General features: G+C 36.1%; 2 protein-coding genes across 5 annotated transcripts in view; one reads left to right on the plus strand and one right to left on the minus strand.

The window, feature by feature from the left end:
- LSM5 (LSM5 homolog, U6 small nuclear RNA and mRNA degradation associated) overlaps positions 1–18,026 on the minus strand; it is a 756,742-nt gene that overhangs the window by 359,294 nt on the left and 379,422 nt on the right. The window lies entirely within an intron of this gene.
- The window catches only part of BBS9 (Bardet-Biedl syndrome 9), a 308,542-nt gene that overhangs the window by 179,262 nt on the left and 111,254 nt on the right, over positions 1–18,026 (plus strand). For 3 of the 4 annotated variants that reach the window (XM_050915804.1, XM_050915803.1, XM_050915805.1), the window contains one exon: positions 8,792–8,902. The exons of the other annotated variant lie outside the window; for it this stretch is intronic. In XM_050915804.1, coding sequence (XP_050771761.1) covers positions 8,792–8,902 — 111 coding nt within the window. The remainder of the gene's footprint in view (positions 1–8,791; positions 8,903–18,026) is intronic. 4 annotated transcript variants of the gene reach the window in all.

The raw sequence follows: 18,026 nt of genomic DNA on the forward strand, positions 1-18,026 counted from the left end.
ACTGATAGAAGCAAACATTTTGTATAGTATCCTCTGCAAGAATTTTCAGAAGTAGCCAGGAGATTGGGGTGTTTCACGTGATAAACCTTAAAGAGAACCGACTTCACAAAACTGCCAAGTACCTTTCTACCAAACACAAGGTATCTGAAGATATGAGAAACCACGCTCCCAAAAACCTCTCATAACTCAGGAGAACCTTGGCACTGAACTTTTCAGAGAGGAGAGAGAGACTCAATTTAGCTAATGTCATCAAATGAATTACATCCACTAGAACATAATGGATATTTAGGGAGAACTGTGTTCAAATCCAACCTGCTTTTTTTTGGTAAAAAGCAAGGTCTGTTTCTACAATAAAATGCTATGTCTGAAAGAAAGTGGCTTTTTATATGGGAAGGCACAGGATTAACTGTTCTGTTTCATCTTATTTAAAAGCTGACATTGCTGCTACTGTCCAAGATAAGTAAAGTAAGTGACAGAGCAAGTAGAATACAGAGATGCTCTGAGTCAGCTACTTTTATGCCTTATGCTTATTTAATTCTCTCAATCAACTATCTAGTTTTTAAGGATCATCTTGTAGCCTGACTGGGACAAGGGGTTACTCATTTTAAAAAAACATTTTTGTAACTGTGACTGGGTACCCTAAAATCTGAAGTACGAAGTGAAAGTTGTATGACAAGCCGCTTGTGGTGTCTCATGTTCACTTTGAAAGCTGTGAAAATACTGTTAGATAAATAGAGAATAGTAATTCATGATTGGATAACTATTCGTAATTAGCTAACACATAATTGGATAATTTCAGAATACTAATAGATAAATCTATATCTGTTTTGTCCTGTATTCCCTATATCTTCTATTTGGAGGGGGTGGAGGGGAGGGGAAAAGGAAGAAAAGAAATTCCTGGTTCAGAAACTCCATCTCTGTGTTAGAATAAGGTAATTTAGTCCCATTCATAAATACAATTGTTTACTTCCATGGTTTCTGTTTAGGGGTTGTTCAAAGCCCTTGCTCTCTTGGTAGTCAGAAACCTAACTGCAAGTCAAAATTAATTTATGATCAATTCCTTCTTGTTCTAAGAGTGTCTTTTACTTTGCCAGACACTAAGTATTTCTGGCCTAATTGCGTTATTGGTAAAGATCACTCTGTTCCATTTTTCGTCCTCTTAGCTAAGCAAGACTGGTCATCTGCTCGTGTCAATAAGGTAAGTGATTCCTGTATGATCTTCAGCTGACTTTTTCCACATTTATTTAATCTGTCATGAACATGGTAACAAGAGTTGAAGACAGTATTCCAGATGTCTTACCAGTACCTTGTTCAATAGTATTACTACTTTCTTGATCCTTATTTGGAACATTGTCAGGTGGATTTCAGAATTTCATTCACCTTTTTCCTGATCATCACTCTGGAGCATTTTTCTTTTATCATCTTGTGATTATTTCTGTGGGTTTTGTATCTTCTTTTGTTTCCATAACAACACCATTTCTGATAATATTAATTTCTTTCATAATATTAAAGCAATTGCAATTGCTACTGAAATCTGAGCTTGGTTTTCTGTAGCTAAAATTTTACATTTTGTGTATTACACTACTTTATAATCCTTTTCCAAATTGACCAATTCTGTATACTACTCTTTCAGTAGCCCATCACAATAGTGCTGTGTGACTACTGTTCCATCAAGGCTGTCTCAAACACCCCAAAGACCCTGCATAACAAGGCCTTGTGCAGCAAATTGTGTTATCTTTTATTTCACGTTCACAGCTGGGACAAAAATCCCATTTTCACTAACCTGCATTACTGAGCTTCCTCTTGTTGTTAAGAGCTTGTAAACAGTGTTTTGCTTAGGTCAATATGCCTCAGTCTCCTTGAAGGTAAACAGGTGTCTGTTCTTCTGAACCAGTCTAAGAATACTGACCTTGAAAGTCTTGCAGTATGGTTGTGTGACAGAACACTTTTGTAACTCATAGGTTACAAAACTGCAAACCATACCACAAACATTTACTACCTCTTCAACTTCAGACTGCAGGGAATGAGGGCTTGCTCTTTCTTCACTAATAAGTCCAAAATTTGTGTGTGTATACATATACATACAAATATATAGTGTCTATATATGTGTCTGCATGCTTGCATCTTCAGCTTGAAGAATGCTTCATACATGTGCTCCAGGAAATGTAAGTGTTTTAAATGGGAATCGGAGCAAAACATTTCTCTAAACTTTTTAGAATGGTGAATACCAGGAGGGTTTGGTATCAAGGTTACAACAGTCAATTCTAGTCTGTCTCCTTTCAGTGTACACTGAAGAAAGGTTAGAGACTACATAAAGACAATATTGTGAACGTATTTTTGACAAGCATGCTCCGGAGATCCCAGCTGCTCTGAACATTGACTTTCAGGTGTTCTCTTGGGGTGTGCTGGCAGATAGAAACCCAAAATGACAGTAGAAATTCATTTGAATACACTTTTAGAAAAAATAATTAGGAAAATGTTTATCAAAGGGAGCATTACCTATTTAAGTTTTTGATGTAAATCGGTAGAAAAGTCTAAAGATGTAGTAGCCTCCTTACCACTGCGCATTACTGAAACAATGCAATAAATACAAGCTCTACAGAGTTGGAAGAAAGTCTTACTGAAAACAAAATATTTGGTATAAAATTCTTTATATATTTCATATATATATCCTAATACATATAGATGTATATTTATGTGCACAAAACGAATTTATATATGTAAAACAAAACTAATAATGACAAAACCCTTGCATATTCCTCTTGCCCCCCAAAAGGGTAGCATGAAATTGAGTTTGTTACTGAATGAAGAATGTTGTCCTGAAAATGTGTTGATGTTAGTATATTCTATAACTTCTGCTACTGCTGTATTTAAGCATTTTGAAAGAAAACCTTTTCTAGTTATGCTAAATGAAAGCTACACCTAGTGGTACATGGAATAAGGGGAAGATGATGTGAGACCCGGTCAACAAAAAACGCCAGGTGTTATGTGAGGTGGTGTACTCTGAAAAATACAATGATTTTTATTGTTATGGTGTTTGTCAGGAGTTGATATTCCCCTTGAAAAGTTCTTGTTATAAGCTGATTTTTTTTATGCTGTTACATAAAGGCAGATGGAAGTCCTCCAAGCACTACAAAACTCAGTAACAATTACCTCTCCCAACACAAACCAGAACACAGAGCATGTTTTTCAGGCAGTCCGTGCTTATCAGGTGAATAGGTTGTTGGATGGAACAGTACACTTACGTGGTTGAAGCACAACTGTCATCATTCATCCTTTGTTCATACTGAGTAACAAATGACTTCAGATACTGAATGGCATTATATAGTTTAATTTTATTGCATTCTCAGTCCTGCGTTAGTAAGGGTACTACTGAATGTTGATTTTGATTGTGTTTTTGGCTGAATGTCCAATAATGTTTCTTTAATGAAAACAGCTGTTAGATCTGTTCTTAGCAATGTGTTTCCCAATGCCATTTGTATGACTTGCATACCACATGCACTGAACCTCATCCTGGAAGAATGGCCAAGACAATTTGACAGTTTAAACAGCATAGTTGCTCCCATAAAGAGGTTATACTGCCAAAGTACCCTGAACTTCTTAGGTCAAGATTTTATGAATTCAGGCATGTTCAAAATATTTGAACATGCTACAAGCTCAAACAGACACCGCACAATTGGTGCGAATTATCTCTGCATAGCTCTTAATGCAAATAGTGGCAACTTATTATAGGACAAGCTATGGAATTTATGAACTGGAAGTTTTGTTAAGAAACATTTCAGTAAAACAAGGGTAAAGCAAAACAGCAGTCTGGTATGTCTCTGTGTACTCCCATTGAAAATACGTTTTGGTGATCTTGAACTGCATGTTCAGTTGGTATGATTTTTCATTAATTTATTATTCTAATGGAATGTAATACAGAAATATTTTCCATCATTTCATTGAATTTGGTTATGTCAAATCAGGCACAAAACAATGGAATTTTGTGACTGCGCAATTGTAGCCACGCTATTAGACTTAAGTGCTATGTTCCGAAACCTATAAGTGAGTAATTAGCAACTCTACATTTTGCTAGTGAATATCTGAACTGTTTTCTGCTGCGAATTGTAACCGTGTTCATTATCAGACACCCATTTAGGGGGAAAAAAAAAAAATAAATCCTTTCCCTCTCCCCTTACACTCTGCAATGGAAATATGCTTGCATTCCTGGAATGTGTCTATTCAAATGACAGACTCTAATCCAGACCCGGTATGTGAATAAATGTTCCCTGGACCTCATCATACACTCAAATATGTGTTGTTTTTTTCTATAGATTTTATTATTTTGTCTTCGTTCTACAAAGCAGCAATAGCACTATCTATCTACAAAGCCTGCATGCAGTGTTTACTTCAACAAGCGAGCAACTTTCTGATGGGCAGATCCTAATAAAATTTACAGGACTTGAATAAATGTAGCTAGCAGAATCAGTAGAAGTAACTGATTAACTCTGTTTTAGAAAGAATAATCTCTAATGCCTTAGACTACATTTTTAGTATACACTTCCCTAAAAATTATGGACAGCACAGAAAACCCAACTGAACAGGGTTTTGCATATAGTTTTGGAATCTCTATGAATTAATTTTGCTGTTTAGATTATCTCCATTGTATAATGGTATACACATGGATGACAAAACCCGCTGTTTAGAGAGCTTCCTGCTCACATTTTGACTCTCTTGCTGCCAAAGCCTGCTCAGGAAGCTGCTTTTTCTTTTTTCTGTAGACTCTTGTAAGAGTTAATTTCAGAGGAAAATGGAAACTTTATGCATAGTTTAGATTGTGATGGAGTGGAAGAGAAAGAGGAAACCCAAATAGTCTTCCCCTCAAAGTACGTTTTCATTTTTTAGATGTATACTACTTTTATTTTCCTGTTTTTCAACTTTTAGAGCCATGTTAAAATGTGTAAAAACAAGGTGATAGGAACCTGTAGGAAAACTGTCAGTACTTAATTTTTGTTCAGTATGTATTATATGTTTGTTTCCTTTGGGCGTGGGTGTCTTTTTCCAACTTAAGAACGAAATGTGTTACAAAAACAGATGTAGTGAAAATAAACAAGAGAAGTCTCATTTCCTTTGGTGAACAAAGTTCACTATTAGCTTGAGTGTAATTTTATGCATGTTGTACCCTATCAAACAGTTTTGCTGACCACAGCTTGCTTTCTTGGATTTATCACAACTGATAAAACATCTGTGATGTCAGACAAGAATTTACCTACACAGAAAAGGGCAAAAGAGTGGGTCAAATGTAATACCATATTCTAGAAGTTATTCCTGCCAACAATTAATGGGGAAATTCATTTTATGAAGCACTGTTTACAGACTGACATCTGGAGAACTTCTCAACTTGGATCATTTCCAGTGTGTAGATTTATGTACTACTATTCCTGCCTCTCTTTTCCCCCTTTTTCCTTAAATATTTCACTTTTCTGATTTGTACTATTCACTTCATTATCAATGAATGTGAATTTTTCTGCTGCTCTGATTTCTTTTAGTATTCCAGGTGCATAAAAATTTTAAATGCTTGCTAAAATGGACATTCAGTGGGTACTTTTTGAAATTTATACAGAGATATACAAGAATTCAAAGAGGTTTTTTTTACTTAAAGTAAAAATTCTGTTAGTCTCTGACCAGAGAAGTCAGAGTAGGTACCCTCAATAGAACCCCTACAGTATGAAATGAAGAAGTTTAGAGTCCTAGCAGGAAAGGTTCTTTTTTTCAGATAGCTGTCCTTCTGAGTTGTAAAATGTTTTTGAATTGCAAAATCCTGGTATACTGTGGTTTAAATATTATATTCAGTGGTGTATATTTGTGCCTTATCCAGTGTCTTTTTTAGTCTAGTGAAAGCTTACAATTTACTTTGAACATTGCGATTCTTTCAGTGTGACGATCGTCTTAGTGTGGTCTCCACTCTTCCTGTGGGGAATCATAGCATGTTGTCAAGGGTATTCATCATTATCTTGAGGATGGGTACCTGTGCCTATTGGAGCAAGAAAATGGAATTTGCCATTGGTTCCATTGGAAGAAGCACATACCACTTATGTTGATGCAGGTTGATGTGTAGATGAGGGTCCAGTCGTTCTACCTAGTTCTAGGCATCCGAACAAGCTAAGAGACATAGTTCAGCAAATTCTAGTAGTTCCTTCAGTTAGAAGGTAATACTGGTATTAAAAGAGTAAGATAGAAATGCGGGGGCACAAAGGCCTTGATCATGTAAGCCTCATTGCCTCAAAAGATTAAAAATATCACTGTTATCTTGCTTTCTTGTCTTGGCATTCATTTAAATAAGTTTTTGTGCAAGAGTCCTCATCAAATCCTGCCCCACCGAGAACAGTGCTCTCCGCACATGGAATGCCTTTATGAAACAATAGTATTTAAAGAACAATTCATAGGGAACAGTTATTAGTATTGTTGCAGAAGTAAGAACAATTACTACTCTTAATATTGATGCTGATACTATTGCTCTGTGTATTCTGTCTACACTTTCTTTGTATGTAAAATAGTCTATCACTGGTAACATTTCAGTCCTCACTGTTCTCTGTCAGGAAGATAAAGTTATGAAGTGAAGTTATGAAGAAGTGAATTTTGCTTTTAATTTTAGTAACTTCTGATAGTATCAGATGACAAGTAAATCTTAACAAATCTCCTGCATCAAAATCAAGAGCAGGAAGTCTTGTTTCCTTTCAGCAAGTAGTGCATTGTACCTAAGGGCAAATAGACCTTTTTCTGACTCTTATTCAGTTACTGTCAGCGTTGATGACTAATGAAATATTTTGGCATCAAAAGCCATCAATTCTCAAGACTATGTAAGTTACTGAGTTTCAGGTTTTAGAATGAACATTGTAAAAGTTCTTTTATTTCCGTGTAAAATTTCAAGAGATGCTCATAGACTAGGCAAGTTTTCACTCATGCTGTTAGAAAATGTTATAAAAACTTTTAAAATGTATGATGCCGTTCTTAGTAGTTCTTTTGTGCAAGAAACCTTAATTTTGTGTCCTGTATTTACAGATTACTGTTTAATAGGGTAGATTTTATCTGAAGAATAAGAATGAAAAATATTTAAATTGACTTTTAAAGCAGTGGTTTCCATTTCATCAAATCTCATAGTTTACATTTTAGTCACAATTTGCAAATGGGAACAGAAGTATTAGTTTACTGATGTTTATTTTCATTTAGGGTGTACGTACATTTATATTTAATGCAATGTCAGACATTGCCCCAGTGTTACAGTATTTTAACATTAAAACATTTTTCTAATTTCCCATTTTCTCTTTCAGTTTCATAGCAGGTACCCTAAATATCTGAAGCTGTCATGGGTCATGAGTCTGCACGTTGCTGACACGTTCACTCCTAACCTTCCTTTCTAACTGAAAAAATTTGGTTGCTCTAAATCAAACATAAAACTCATGCTGTATCTTACACTTTCTGTCAGGGTGTATCTGGAACACAGTAGCTTCTATATTTCCTCTTCCTTAGGAACAAAGGATGCTGTATCAGTTCTTGAGCTGGTAGGAATGAGTGTTTTCACAGGATTCACTGGAGCTGCCGTGCTTTACCCTAGCTAGACAGTGTGATACATTTCTGCAGGACCAGTGCTTCTGAAACTGCTGGGGAAACTGCAGCTTTCCTACTTGGGGATGCAACCTTATTTTTAGCAACTGTTTTACTCATTTAGTTTGTAAGGAGAGAATAGCCTGTGTTGCAGCAAATTGGATGCACCAGTTATGAGGCTTGGAGTAGAACATTTCTTTTCAAAACAGAACGACTCTGACATAAAGGTGAAAAGTCTGTGCTCTCCACTGGGAGTTGATGTGCTGTTTATAAACACGTGCTTTCAGAACACAATAAGTACATGGATTTGTTTGCTTGCTAGTGGTGATCCTGGGAGGGCTATGAGAAAGAGATGCAGCTCAGCTGTGTACTATATTGTTGGCAATGCACTTACTGTAAGGCCATGTTTTTGCTGTGGAACAGTGACATGTCCTCCAAAGTCCTGTTCACAGCTGTTTTGAAATTAATTTACATCAACCTGTTCCACTGCAAGCTACTGCAGCTATCTTACTGCTACTAGATTGTCCCTCCCTTCATATTTTAAACATAGGCCTTTAAACATGTTTGAAAGAGAAAGCTTTAAGTTGTGTTCTATAATGAACTACTTGGAAAGCAATATTGCAAAATACAAAGAATTTATTATGCCCTGCATCCTAAGATCACTTACGATTAAGGCATTGCCAGTGCAGTGTGTTATTGGACAGTGAAAGTGTCCTTGTGTTTCCATATCTCTAGCACTAAGTAATAAAAATACTGTATTTAATAGCCTATCCAAAAAGTATCATCATATGCCATTCTCTGTGGCAAGCTAACAATCTTCATAAGGTTTGTTGACTTTATAAAGTTATTTCATTTGCACTTAATTACTTTTATTACAAAACTAGCTCCCAGTAATCTGATCTTTAACACAAATCACGTTATTTCTATCTTCTGTGTGGAACCAGTTTTACATATTCTCTGGTCTTAATACATTCAAACTTTTTTCAAACCAGCATTACTAGTAGGGAGAGGTCATTAAGGCGTAATCAGCCTTCTAAACAATGGTAATAGTTTTCTTTAACAAACATTTCTGTGAAGTGAAAGCAAAGACTATTTCATTTTTATGTGTTCCTGTCAGTTAATTTATCACCTCTTTTCCTTAATTATGCACCGGTGAATTTGTTTTGTTACGTAAACACCACATTAAGGTTCTTCCATTTTCAACTAGGTGGCTGTACTACAATCCCAGAGTCTGATTTAGAGGAAAGAACAGTTATACCAGGCTCCACAGCAACGTTTCCCAATCACGGGCAGACTGCAAAGCAGAAATCCAAGACTGGTAAGAAAAGGGAAATTATGTTGTTTTACTTAGAGGTGTACAGCTCATCTCTTCAGAATGCTTGTGGACATATGAAACAAATGACATATATTTCAGGCTTTGTTAGCATAATTTTAGATTTTTCTTGCGATAATAGTAGAATGTGTAGGATTCTGAGTTTATTCAGCTTCTTCTATCGAGAATAGTTAAACTGTAGAGATCAGTCGTGGAATTAAATAACTTCACAGTTGAAAGGTTTTGTGCTACGTAATACTTGAATGAGATTCTTGCAGGTTTTATTCACGACTTCTTCCACAGAGGCAAAATGAAACTGAGGACATTTTGGTGTAATAAAGGCTTTTTTTTCTGCAGTATGGTGGTTAGACTTTGTGCCAGCTGATTAAAATATGGTCATTACTTATCTTTTGTGGGGAGACTTCCTAGAATTTCAGAAAAATATTATTGGATATAATAAAATGAAATTATACTGGCTATAAAATATGCTGCATACAGTGATGACACATTTTCTGGAAAGACTTCATGCTGCCGGGAACTGTGATATAGTGTTAACATATTTTAAGAGCACTGTAAAGTAGTGCATTGCAGTTTAATAAAGTGCCTGGTAAGCTCTTAGGCCTTGACTGCAGCTATTTCCCCTTTTGTTTACTAAGTTATACCTTCACTCCTCTTTCCCCCCTCATTGTCTGATTTTTTTCTGATAATATTTATTTTTAAATGTATTTGAATGTTTGTAAATCAGATGTGTTCGTTATAGGTGGGTGTTGAAGTTAAGAGGAGCAGCTTAGAGGTTGCAACCAACAATAGTCAGAAATAGACAGAAAGTCCTTATACATCTGCAAAAATCAGTTGTGTGTTTAAAATGCATTCAGCTGCTTGTTTGCCCAGCTAACTGTTGCACAGACAGGCAGGGAGTTGGAATATGTAGTTAATTGCAATAGCAGGATTCACATTTGCAAATTTTAGTAGTGGGCAGGGAAGAGGGATATCTAATGCGACAAAGTATAATAATGCCACAGTGTAACTTGAAACTCCAAAATTAGTATCTGCTCACAAAAACGGCCTGAGAAATCCACTGAAGGCCTAGAGCTCTGACTTTTCTGGAGTGCTAATTACTTGCAGTCCTCATGGACTTCAGGTCATAAGAAGAAGGGAAGCTGTCAAAATTGACATACATATAGTTTAACCTTTGTCATCTGGATCTATTAAGTACCCTTCTGGTAATGGAAAAGTGTATCGTCTCTCTGATGTAGGATACAATCCTGATACAATTCCAACTTCAGGCAACTAGACCAATAAATCAAGAACATACGGCAGGCAATCCCTCTTCTTTGTCTGATGCTCCATTCTTCTGATCAAGCACATATTTGTTCTTCAGTAGCTAGTGTTCCACTATGTTTAAATAACCTGATTGCTGAAAAGACTAGCACGAGAGGAAAAGTGTAGAAGTGTATTCATGAAATCCAGAAACAGCAGCACAGGGACCTGCATATCCTACTGTAAGTCTTAGCCCGTGATAAAAATTGAGAATTACGTCACATAGCTGACTGTTGTTGCTTTGTAACTATAAAAGGCAGAATGAAAACTTTGAAAGCTTTAAAAAAATCTTTAGGTTTACAGCCATGTGTTATACCAGTGAATTTAATTCATTCACAGTAAGAATTGACTGCCATCTGCCAGTTAGTGCTGCAATATAGAGAGCACCTAGGATATCTGCCACTGAGCTGTCTGGAAATTCTAATTGCTACAAGTGTAAGAGCCAAGGGAGCTACTTAAACCATAAGGTAACACTAGGCATGAAATCACAGCATTGCAATGTTTTTCTGTACATGATATTTTTGGCCTGAGTTCTTGCTCAGGCACCAGCGACTGCAGCAAGACCACAGTGATTACAATGAGCCCTCAAAGAATATTTGTTGTGTCTTATGTACCTTTTTTAATGAGTTTGCATTTAATTTAACTGTGTCCAGTCAATAAGAGAAAAAAGGGACAAGTAGAGTAAAAGTTCTTTTTCTTGATATATCTTCCTTTATTTCCTGAGGGAGTTCAAGATAGATTTTGATTGTAAGTTGAGAGGTTTTGTTTTCTTCTTGTAGATGGCTTTTGTTACTCATATCTCTAGCTATAGAGGTAGTTTAATGGCAATGCAAAATTATACTGGCTTTAGAGAGGTTTCTGCATTTAGCTAATGTTGTTCATTGGACTGTATCAGCTGAACTGATATGCCCTGCCTAAGCTTCTTAGTGTTCTTTACCAAAAGATCCCCACAGTTTAATGATAGAAGTTTAAATAGATAAAAACAGATTGAGGCTACAATACCAAATAGCTCAAAACGGACGAGAAAAAACAGAGGCTCTTCAGTTGTAGTTTAGTATGAACATGGGCACAATGGCTGATATCCCTGTGTAGGAAACCTGAAGAGAAACATCCCTAGTAACAGACTGCATTCACAGAGGAAGATGGAAATCAAAGGAATAAAATGAGCTGATCAAGTTAGAATATTCCAAAGAATTCTGTAGGTCATGGGAGAACTTCAGCTGAATGTGATGGAGTACCATCCATTGAAACGGAGTGAGAAAGTGTAGTTACGTACTTGCTCCACCTGGTGCCATACCAAATCTTAGCAACAGGATTTTGTTCAGGTTGAATTCTATTAATAGTTATACACAATGTAGTGCAAAAAAAAAAAAAAAAAAAGAGTAGTGAAGTTGCTTTAGTGGGAACACATGTATTTCTGTATCAGAACAAAGGGTAAGCTCTGATTTCTCCCACTGATACAGTGTATTGGATTAGGACAAAACTCAAGCAGTTCTCAAAAGCAGTGGTAGAAAAACAAAGCAGAGCAAAGTGCCTTATCTACTGAAAAGAAGTGTAAGACCTGAATCGCAAAGGTCTCAGCAGGAAGCAGTGGGAGTTCCTCATTGAGGAAGGAAGAAACAAGTCCTCTCAGAGGTGTGCTGTATTTGGACACCCTTGCTTATAGTTAAATTGCTTGTGCGTATAAATCTGCTGAAGAGAAGTGCTCTCGAGAAGGTTGGAACATAGAGAAATGATGAGCAAAGGAGGAAGCCTCAAGAGTAAGAGGAGACCTGAATTCTGTGCCAGACTCTGTAGGCTCCCTATGAGCATGTCTACATTATTACTGCTGTGATTTTTGCTTGCATAGATGTTGTTCAGTTAAGTCTTGAGCTAGCGAACTCAGTATTGTTAGTAATCTACCTGTGATAGTATGGCATTGAACCCTGACTGTAGAATTTATGTAAACTCAAAATAAATACTCAACAGTTAATTTACATGAAACTCTTCCTGCTAATAAATATCTGAGCTTGCTAATCTCTTGCTAGTGAGAAGCAGTATGTAGTGTATGGAAATGACTGCCAGTCACTGCGTTGTATGCTAGTATGCTCTTTGGATGTGCTGAGAATTTTTAAAAACCTTTTGAATTTCATGAGAAGATGTAGACCTAGGAAAGAGGTCACTGCCTTAAATATGCTGTATGAGCTATGCAAAGAACTGTGAGGGAAATGAGGGACTAAGACCTAGAAGACTGTACTGTGCTATGAGAAAGTATGCTGTAGGGTAGCATCCTGCCACAGACTTGCAAGTTACCTCATACAAAATATTATATTGAGACTTTCCAGGCAGCTGCTAAGCATGTCAATGAGGCTTTTGGCTTTATTTGGAATAGTTAGGACAGCAGAAAATGACATCTAGTAGTCATGCTGCAAGTCTGCGCAAGGAGAGAATGAATGGTTCTGGCCCAGTCACAGAATCTCTTTGGAAGGGGAATTAATGGTTGTATGATGTTTTCTTTTTATTGCTGAAGTAGTTCACACTGATTTTTTTCTTATTTATTTTTTTCTAATCCAAGTATGTTGTGATTCCTTAGTAAAGAATGGGATCAGGTTCATGATATTTGGAAGTTAATGATATTATTGCAGTTGTAGGAGTAGCTTCTTGCCAACGGCTTTTGCTTTGAGCGGGTACAAAAGTACTCCCTTGAACATTCTCTGTACCAGTGAATGGAAAATAATTCTTCCTGCTTACCCCCTCAAGGCACTGAGTCTGTGTGCATTGCATTTGAAGGATTAATGTTAGCATGACAAATCTATCCCTGCTAACTTTGATCTTGGTGTTTTGGTTAGAGTGAGGACAGAGCAGCACAGATTTCATCGTGGGCTGCACAAGCCTGGTGGAGAGTTTGAATATAATTTGAAGTTGAGTCTACTTTGAAGTCTCTGTTGTTACATCATTACTTTTTCCATGAGCTCACAGGTACAATACCAATGCAGATATGCTGACCTCTGCTGCAATCACAAGTACAAATGCAGTGATTGTAGACTCTTTCAAGTAGGTCCTGTGGACTTCCTTTCTCTTTGTTATGCTGTTCCCACTGTCGTCTTCTTCCCATTTTCTTCTTTACAGGTTATGAATGTCTTACTAGAGTTGCAGTCTGCTTGAGTGAGTGGTTTGATTTCAAGGAGAAGTTTTTGTATGTTCTAGAAGGTAACAATTAATGGAGATTTGCAGAACTCCATGTCTCCAGTTCTCCCTTGTACTTAAATTTTTCTGATGAAATGAGTTGAAAATGTGGTTTGTAGCAAATAAGTATAAGGAAGTTCTTGTACATGCTGGCTTCTTAGAGACATCTCTAAGGGGTATGGTGAACAACCTTTAAAACAACTTTTCTCTGAACAATTAAACTGTGCTGGTAATGAGCTTTAGGATGAAATAATGACATATGTATTTACCAGGATATAGCCCTTAAAGTAAGTATTCTGTATTCCTCATATGCTACTGCTGCATGCTACTTACTATGAAAGAGTAGTCCTAATACATATGTCCTAAGACGTATACATATGTCCTACGTACGTCCTAAGATGTATTTTTCTGACCAATATTCCTACTGAATATTTTAGGCAGAAAGGATCTGGTTGCTCTTTTACGAGTAAAGAGTTCTATGCTGGTAAATCATGAGTAACTCTACTAAGTTGATGGAAAACCAGATGAAAAGTTAGTGTGAATCAAAGAATGATTGGGCTGAAAAATGTATCTTTTGGGGTTTTGGTGGGTGGGTTTTTTTGGTTTTTTGTTTGGTTTTTTTTTTTTTGGGTGGAACAATGGTGCCAATTACTTTGTAGTTTGCTTAGTCGTTCAGGATTTTACAACACCGGGAGTCAGATTTGTCAAGTGTCATGTCATGCAGCTGTTGGAATTTTCACAACTTGTAAGACTTGATTTTCCTGGCAGAATTTTTCACCAAAGATCCTGTAAATCTATCCTGTAAATGATCTATCTAAACGAAAAAGTCTTAAATATTTAAGGGAAATGTTTGCTTGACTTTGCCATGATAATTCAGAATAATCGTTGTCTCTTCCTGAGAAAGCAACAGAGAACGTGGCCCAGTATTTACATTTATTGTTTAAATACAAATATTTCTGAGAAGCTATTCATGAGACCAAATGAGACCAAAGGTTTGGCATTTGCACTCGCTACTGTGCTGCCACTGTTTTTAGTTAAATTCTTTGTATTTTGCTGTCATACAAATATTTAGATGACTTAAAGATTAAATTTCAAAGTTCTCATCTTGTATGATTATATTTAGTAAAGTAAATAAACTTCATAGTTTAATACTCATAGCATCTAAGACCAAAAACTGTCTCAGCTTTTATATTTATGTATTGGAATAGATTTTTTTAACTGTCTTTAATTTGAAGCATCTGGCTTATTAATTTTGATTAAATACACAGGCAGCTATACATAAATGACTGTGAGGTTGCGCTATAAACTCCAGTAAAACAAGACATTCTGAGCCAAATTTTCAAAACACCCTCCAAAGTTGCACCCAGACATTGCACAGCTGCACATCTTTTCCTACAAGTTTTACTTAGGGTATTTTATTTATTTTATTTGTTACTTCATCTACAGCATTGCATGACAATGTTCATGAAGATGTTGTGGGTGCCATTTAAGAGGATCTTTCAACTTTACCCTTCTAATTAAATATTGCTGTCCTTATTATGCCTAGACAATTTTAGGAACTGTCACATGATTCCAGCCCACAAAGATGCTTAGTTACACAACCTTCTGTAAACAAGTCTTGTTAGTAAACAAGATTGCAACTATTTTTCTTTAAAGGGTCTAGTGACACGTTTAAATTTAGCTATGTGCTTAATTTTTCTTATGAATCATAATTTACATGAATACACAACTGTGTGAAACTGCCATCTATAAAGTAGCTCATCACAAAGTGATGTAATATAAGATGAAGTTTTGCGATAATGTTTCATTTATTTGATTTTAGAAAGGAGTATTCTTAAACACTTGGCTTTGTACAAACAGTTAGATGGTAAAGAGCTTTTGGATATAAATTGTTGCCAGCTGTCCACTGAGTCTTTTTATTTTTGTACTGTACTGTTCTTAATATTAACTTTTACCTACACAAAAGAGCAGAGACATATGCTTGCATTTGTTTTGAAGGGTGTTTAAATATGCTGTAAAAACTCTAAAACAGGTCTATGAAAGATTTCTGTTTGCTCTAGATCAGACATATATTATTTCTATATCGGACTAATAACTGCACTAAATTTTCAACATAGACAATTAAGATACAGGTGGCCTTACTACTGTTATTGTAATTATCATCATTGCTACACTGGTAATCATTTGGATACTGATATTCTTGCCAATTACAGCAAAAGTATTTTCATATAGGACAGAAATGAATCCTGATACTAACTGTATTGTACATGAGATTAAATAAAAGGGAAATGTATAAATTAAGCTAAAGATCATTTTGGAAAAATGTACGTGCTGTCTGGAATAGGATTTCATGCCCATAATGAGCTTTCAAAACAATCAGTTGAACGAATCAGTATTGTTAGCAACACAGACTTTTCAGCTGTCCATGGCCACAGTTTTGAACCTGAACTTCTGTCTGAAGTTTGGTTACTACACTCGTGACAAAAGTAAGAACAACAGGTCTGACTTCAGACTTATTTTTTGAAAATCATTGAAGGACCAATTAACAGGGCTTGTCTGAGGGGGTAAATGTGCCTCTGACAGTTTGAGTTCAGTTTCAAGCATTTTGTCAAGTGAGTTGCAACACAATATTTTGTCCTTGAGCTAACGAAGAGTCTTGAATTAGAAACAAATCTGGCAAAAATGCTGAAACCTGTGATGGCCTCAGGTAAGTGAAAGCTCCTTCAAGACCTAACATCTCAGTAGCTCACTTCTGTATTTCCCACTGATGTATTATAGTACTATGAGACTAGATCCTCGTTTCTTTCTGTATGGGCATCGCTATATAATAGGAAAGATACCAGGAGCCTGCAGCTGGGCCCACCTAATACTTTAAAATTGCTAAGCTAATTGTTTCCACAAGAAAAGGTGCAAAGAAAATCACTGGGCTACAAAAAGCCTATTTTTCTGGAAAGAGCTGAAGAGATTTATGGAGGTTTTCTTTTCCACAGAGTCTGTTTTTCTAAAGAGCAGTACAGCTTAAGAGATTAATGTGAGAATTCCTTCATTAAGTCAATACCAAATGAAGTGCAGTTTCTCTTTTAGCAGGAGCTTGTATATACATCTCCTGTGAAATGTAATATAACACATGATTACATAGCAAGTCTTATTTATGTTCTAGTATTTGCAGATTCAAGTATATAACGTGTATTATCCACTGCAGTGGGTAAAGAGATCAGTCTCTGTGTGTTTGCCCCATACCAATGGTTGTGTTTTACAAAATGTTTCCCTTCAAAGGTTAAAAAAGTCTCTGACTAATTCCAGTTTGTTTCATGACTGTCAATGAAACAAAGAACTGAGGGGTACCTTACATTCTGCTTTGTGGGTTGTCTCAGAAATTGCTATGAGATCATAGAAAAAAGGTATGAAATGAACAAGTCATGGTATAGAGAGCCTGAACCTTTTCCTTCAAATTCAGTGGCTTTAATAGAAAAAATAATTTGTTTAAAGCACTTCTATGATTTGAGAATTCAAAGTCACTCTTAAAATTACTAGCAAAAGGTTGCTATTGTTGCAGTTAAGGGAGCAGTAAAGAGTGATGCAAGGCATAACAACGTACTCATGGCCATATCCAAAGCTTTTTGGAATCTATGAAAAAGCCTTTCCTTATTTTTATCAAATCCTGAACATGAGAACTGCTGATGGATAATAGAAGATAAGGAGCACATAAAAGATAGGTTGAGAAGAAAGGGCATGTGAAATATGGAACAGAACGAAAATCAAAGCTAAATACATTGTTACGAATTCTGAATAGGTCTTGTGTGCAAGAAAGGGGAACTATAGCACAGTGGAAGGAATCAAAAAAAGAGAAGTTTAAAACCTTTTTATGTGACTAAATGTTGTTTTTCATATTTCCTTGACAGTTATCTTGCATAACTATGAGCTTAAGAGAAGTAGATGATTGTCTGTCACTAGGATTCATTCACTTGCTTGTCCTCTGCCAGTAAAGATGGAAAGGACAGAAACTAGTCTGACACTTCTGTTATTTGCTGCTGCTTACTTTTCCTCTGTGATGGTGAAGGTTAATGCTCTGTTTTCCTTGCTAGTGTTTGTAAGATTTCTTGTGTTGTTTTTGTTTCCTCACACCAGTTATTTTCTCCATCACATCAAGTGTTACCATCTAAAGTGCACACTGCAAATATGCCCAGCGCTTTGTTTCTGGTAGATATGAACTGCTGGCTATTGTTTTCTCTAACTCTGTGGTGAAATCTTTTCACTGAATACTCAGTAAAACTTGTTTCTCAAGACATCTGTTTTCCCACCTAATGCTTTACTGACTCTCTGGTTCTACACAAATTTTTGTACCTAGTTTTGCGTTTAACTGGGAAATCATAATTTTTTTCATAACATGGATAGCTTTGATGGATGTCATATGTTGTTTGGATTAGTGTATTATTCCTGGCTTCACTTCTTTTGTCAGATCTTTGTTGATTAGTGAGATAGTACACAGATATCTGTGCTACTTTCTTGACATTATAGAAGTGTGTCTATAAAATTTACTTTCCACTATTGATTCTTTATGTGCATTTGTGTTAGATGATAATGGCTCCTATATGTTCTTGGCAGTCTTTGAGAAATATAAAAATTTCATGCTGTTCTGGTTTCT

Source organism: Gymnogyps californianus, chromosome 2, assembly GCF_018139145.2.
Source record: "Gymnogyps californianus isolate 813 chromosome 2, ASM1813914v2, whole genome shotgun sequence".
Lineage (NCBI taxonomy): Eukaryota > Metazoa > Chordata > Aves > Accipitriformes > Cathartidae > Gymnogyps > Gymnogyps californianus.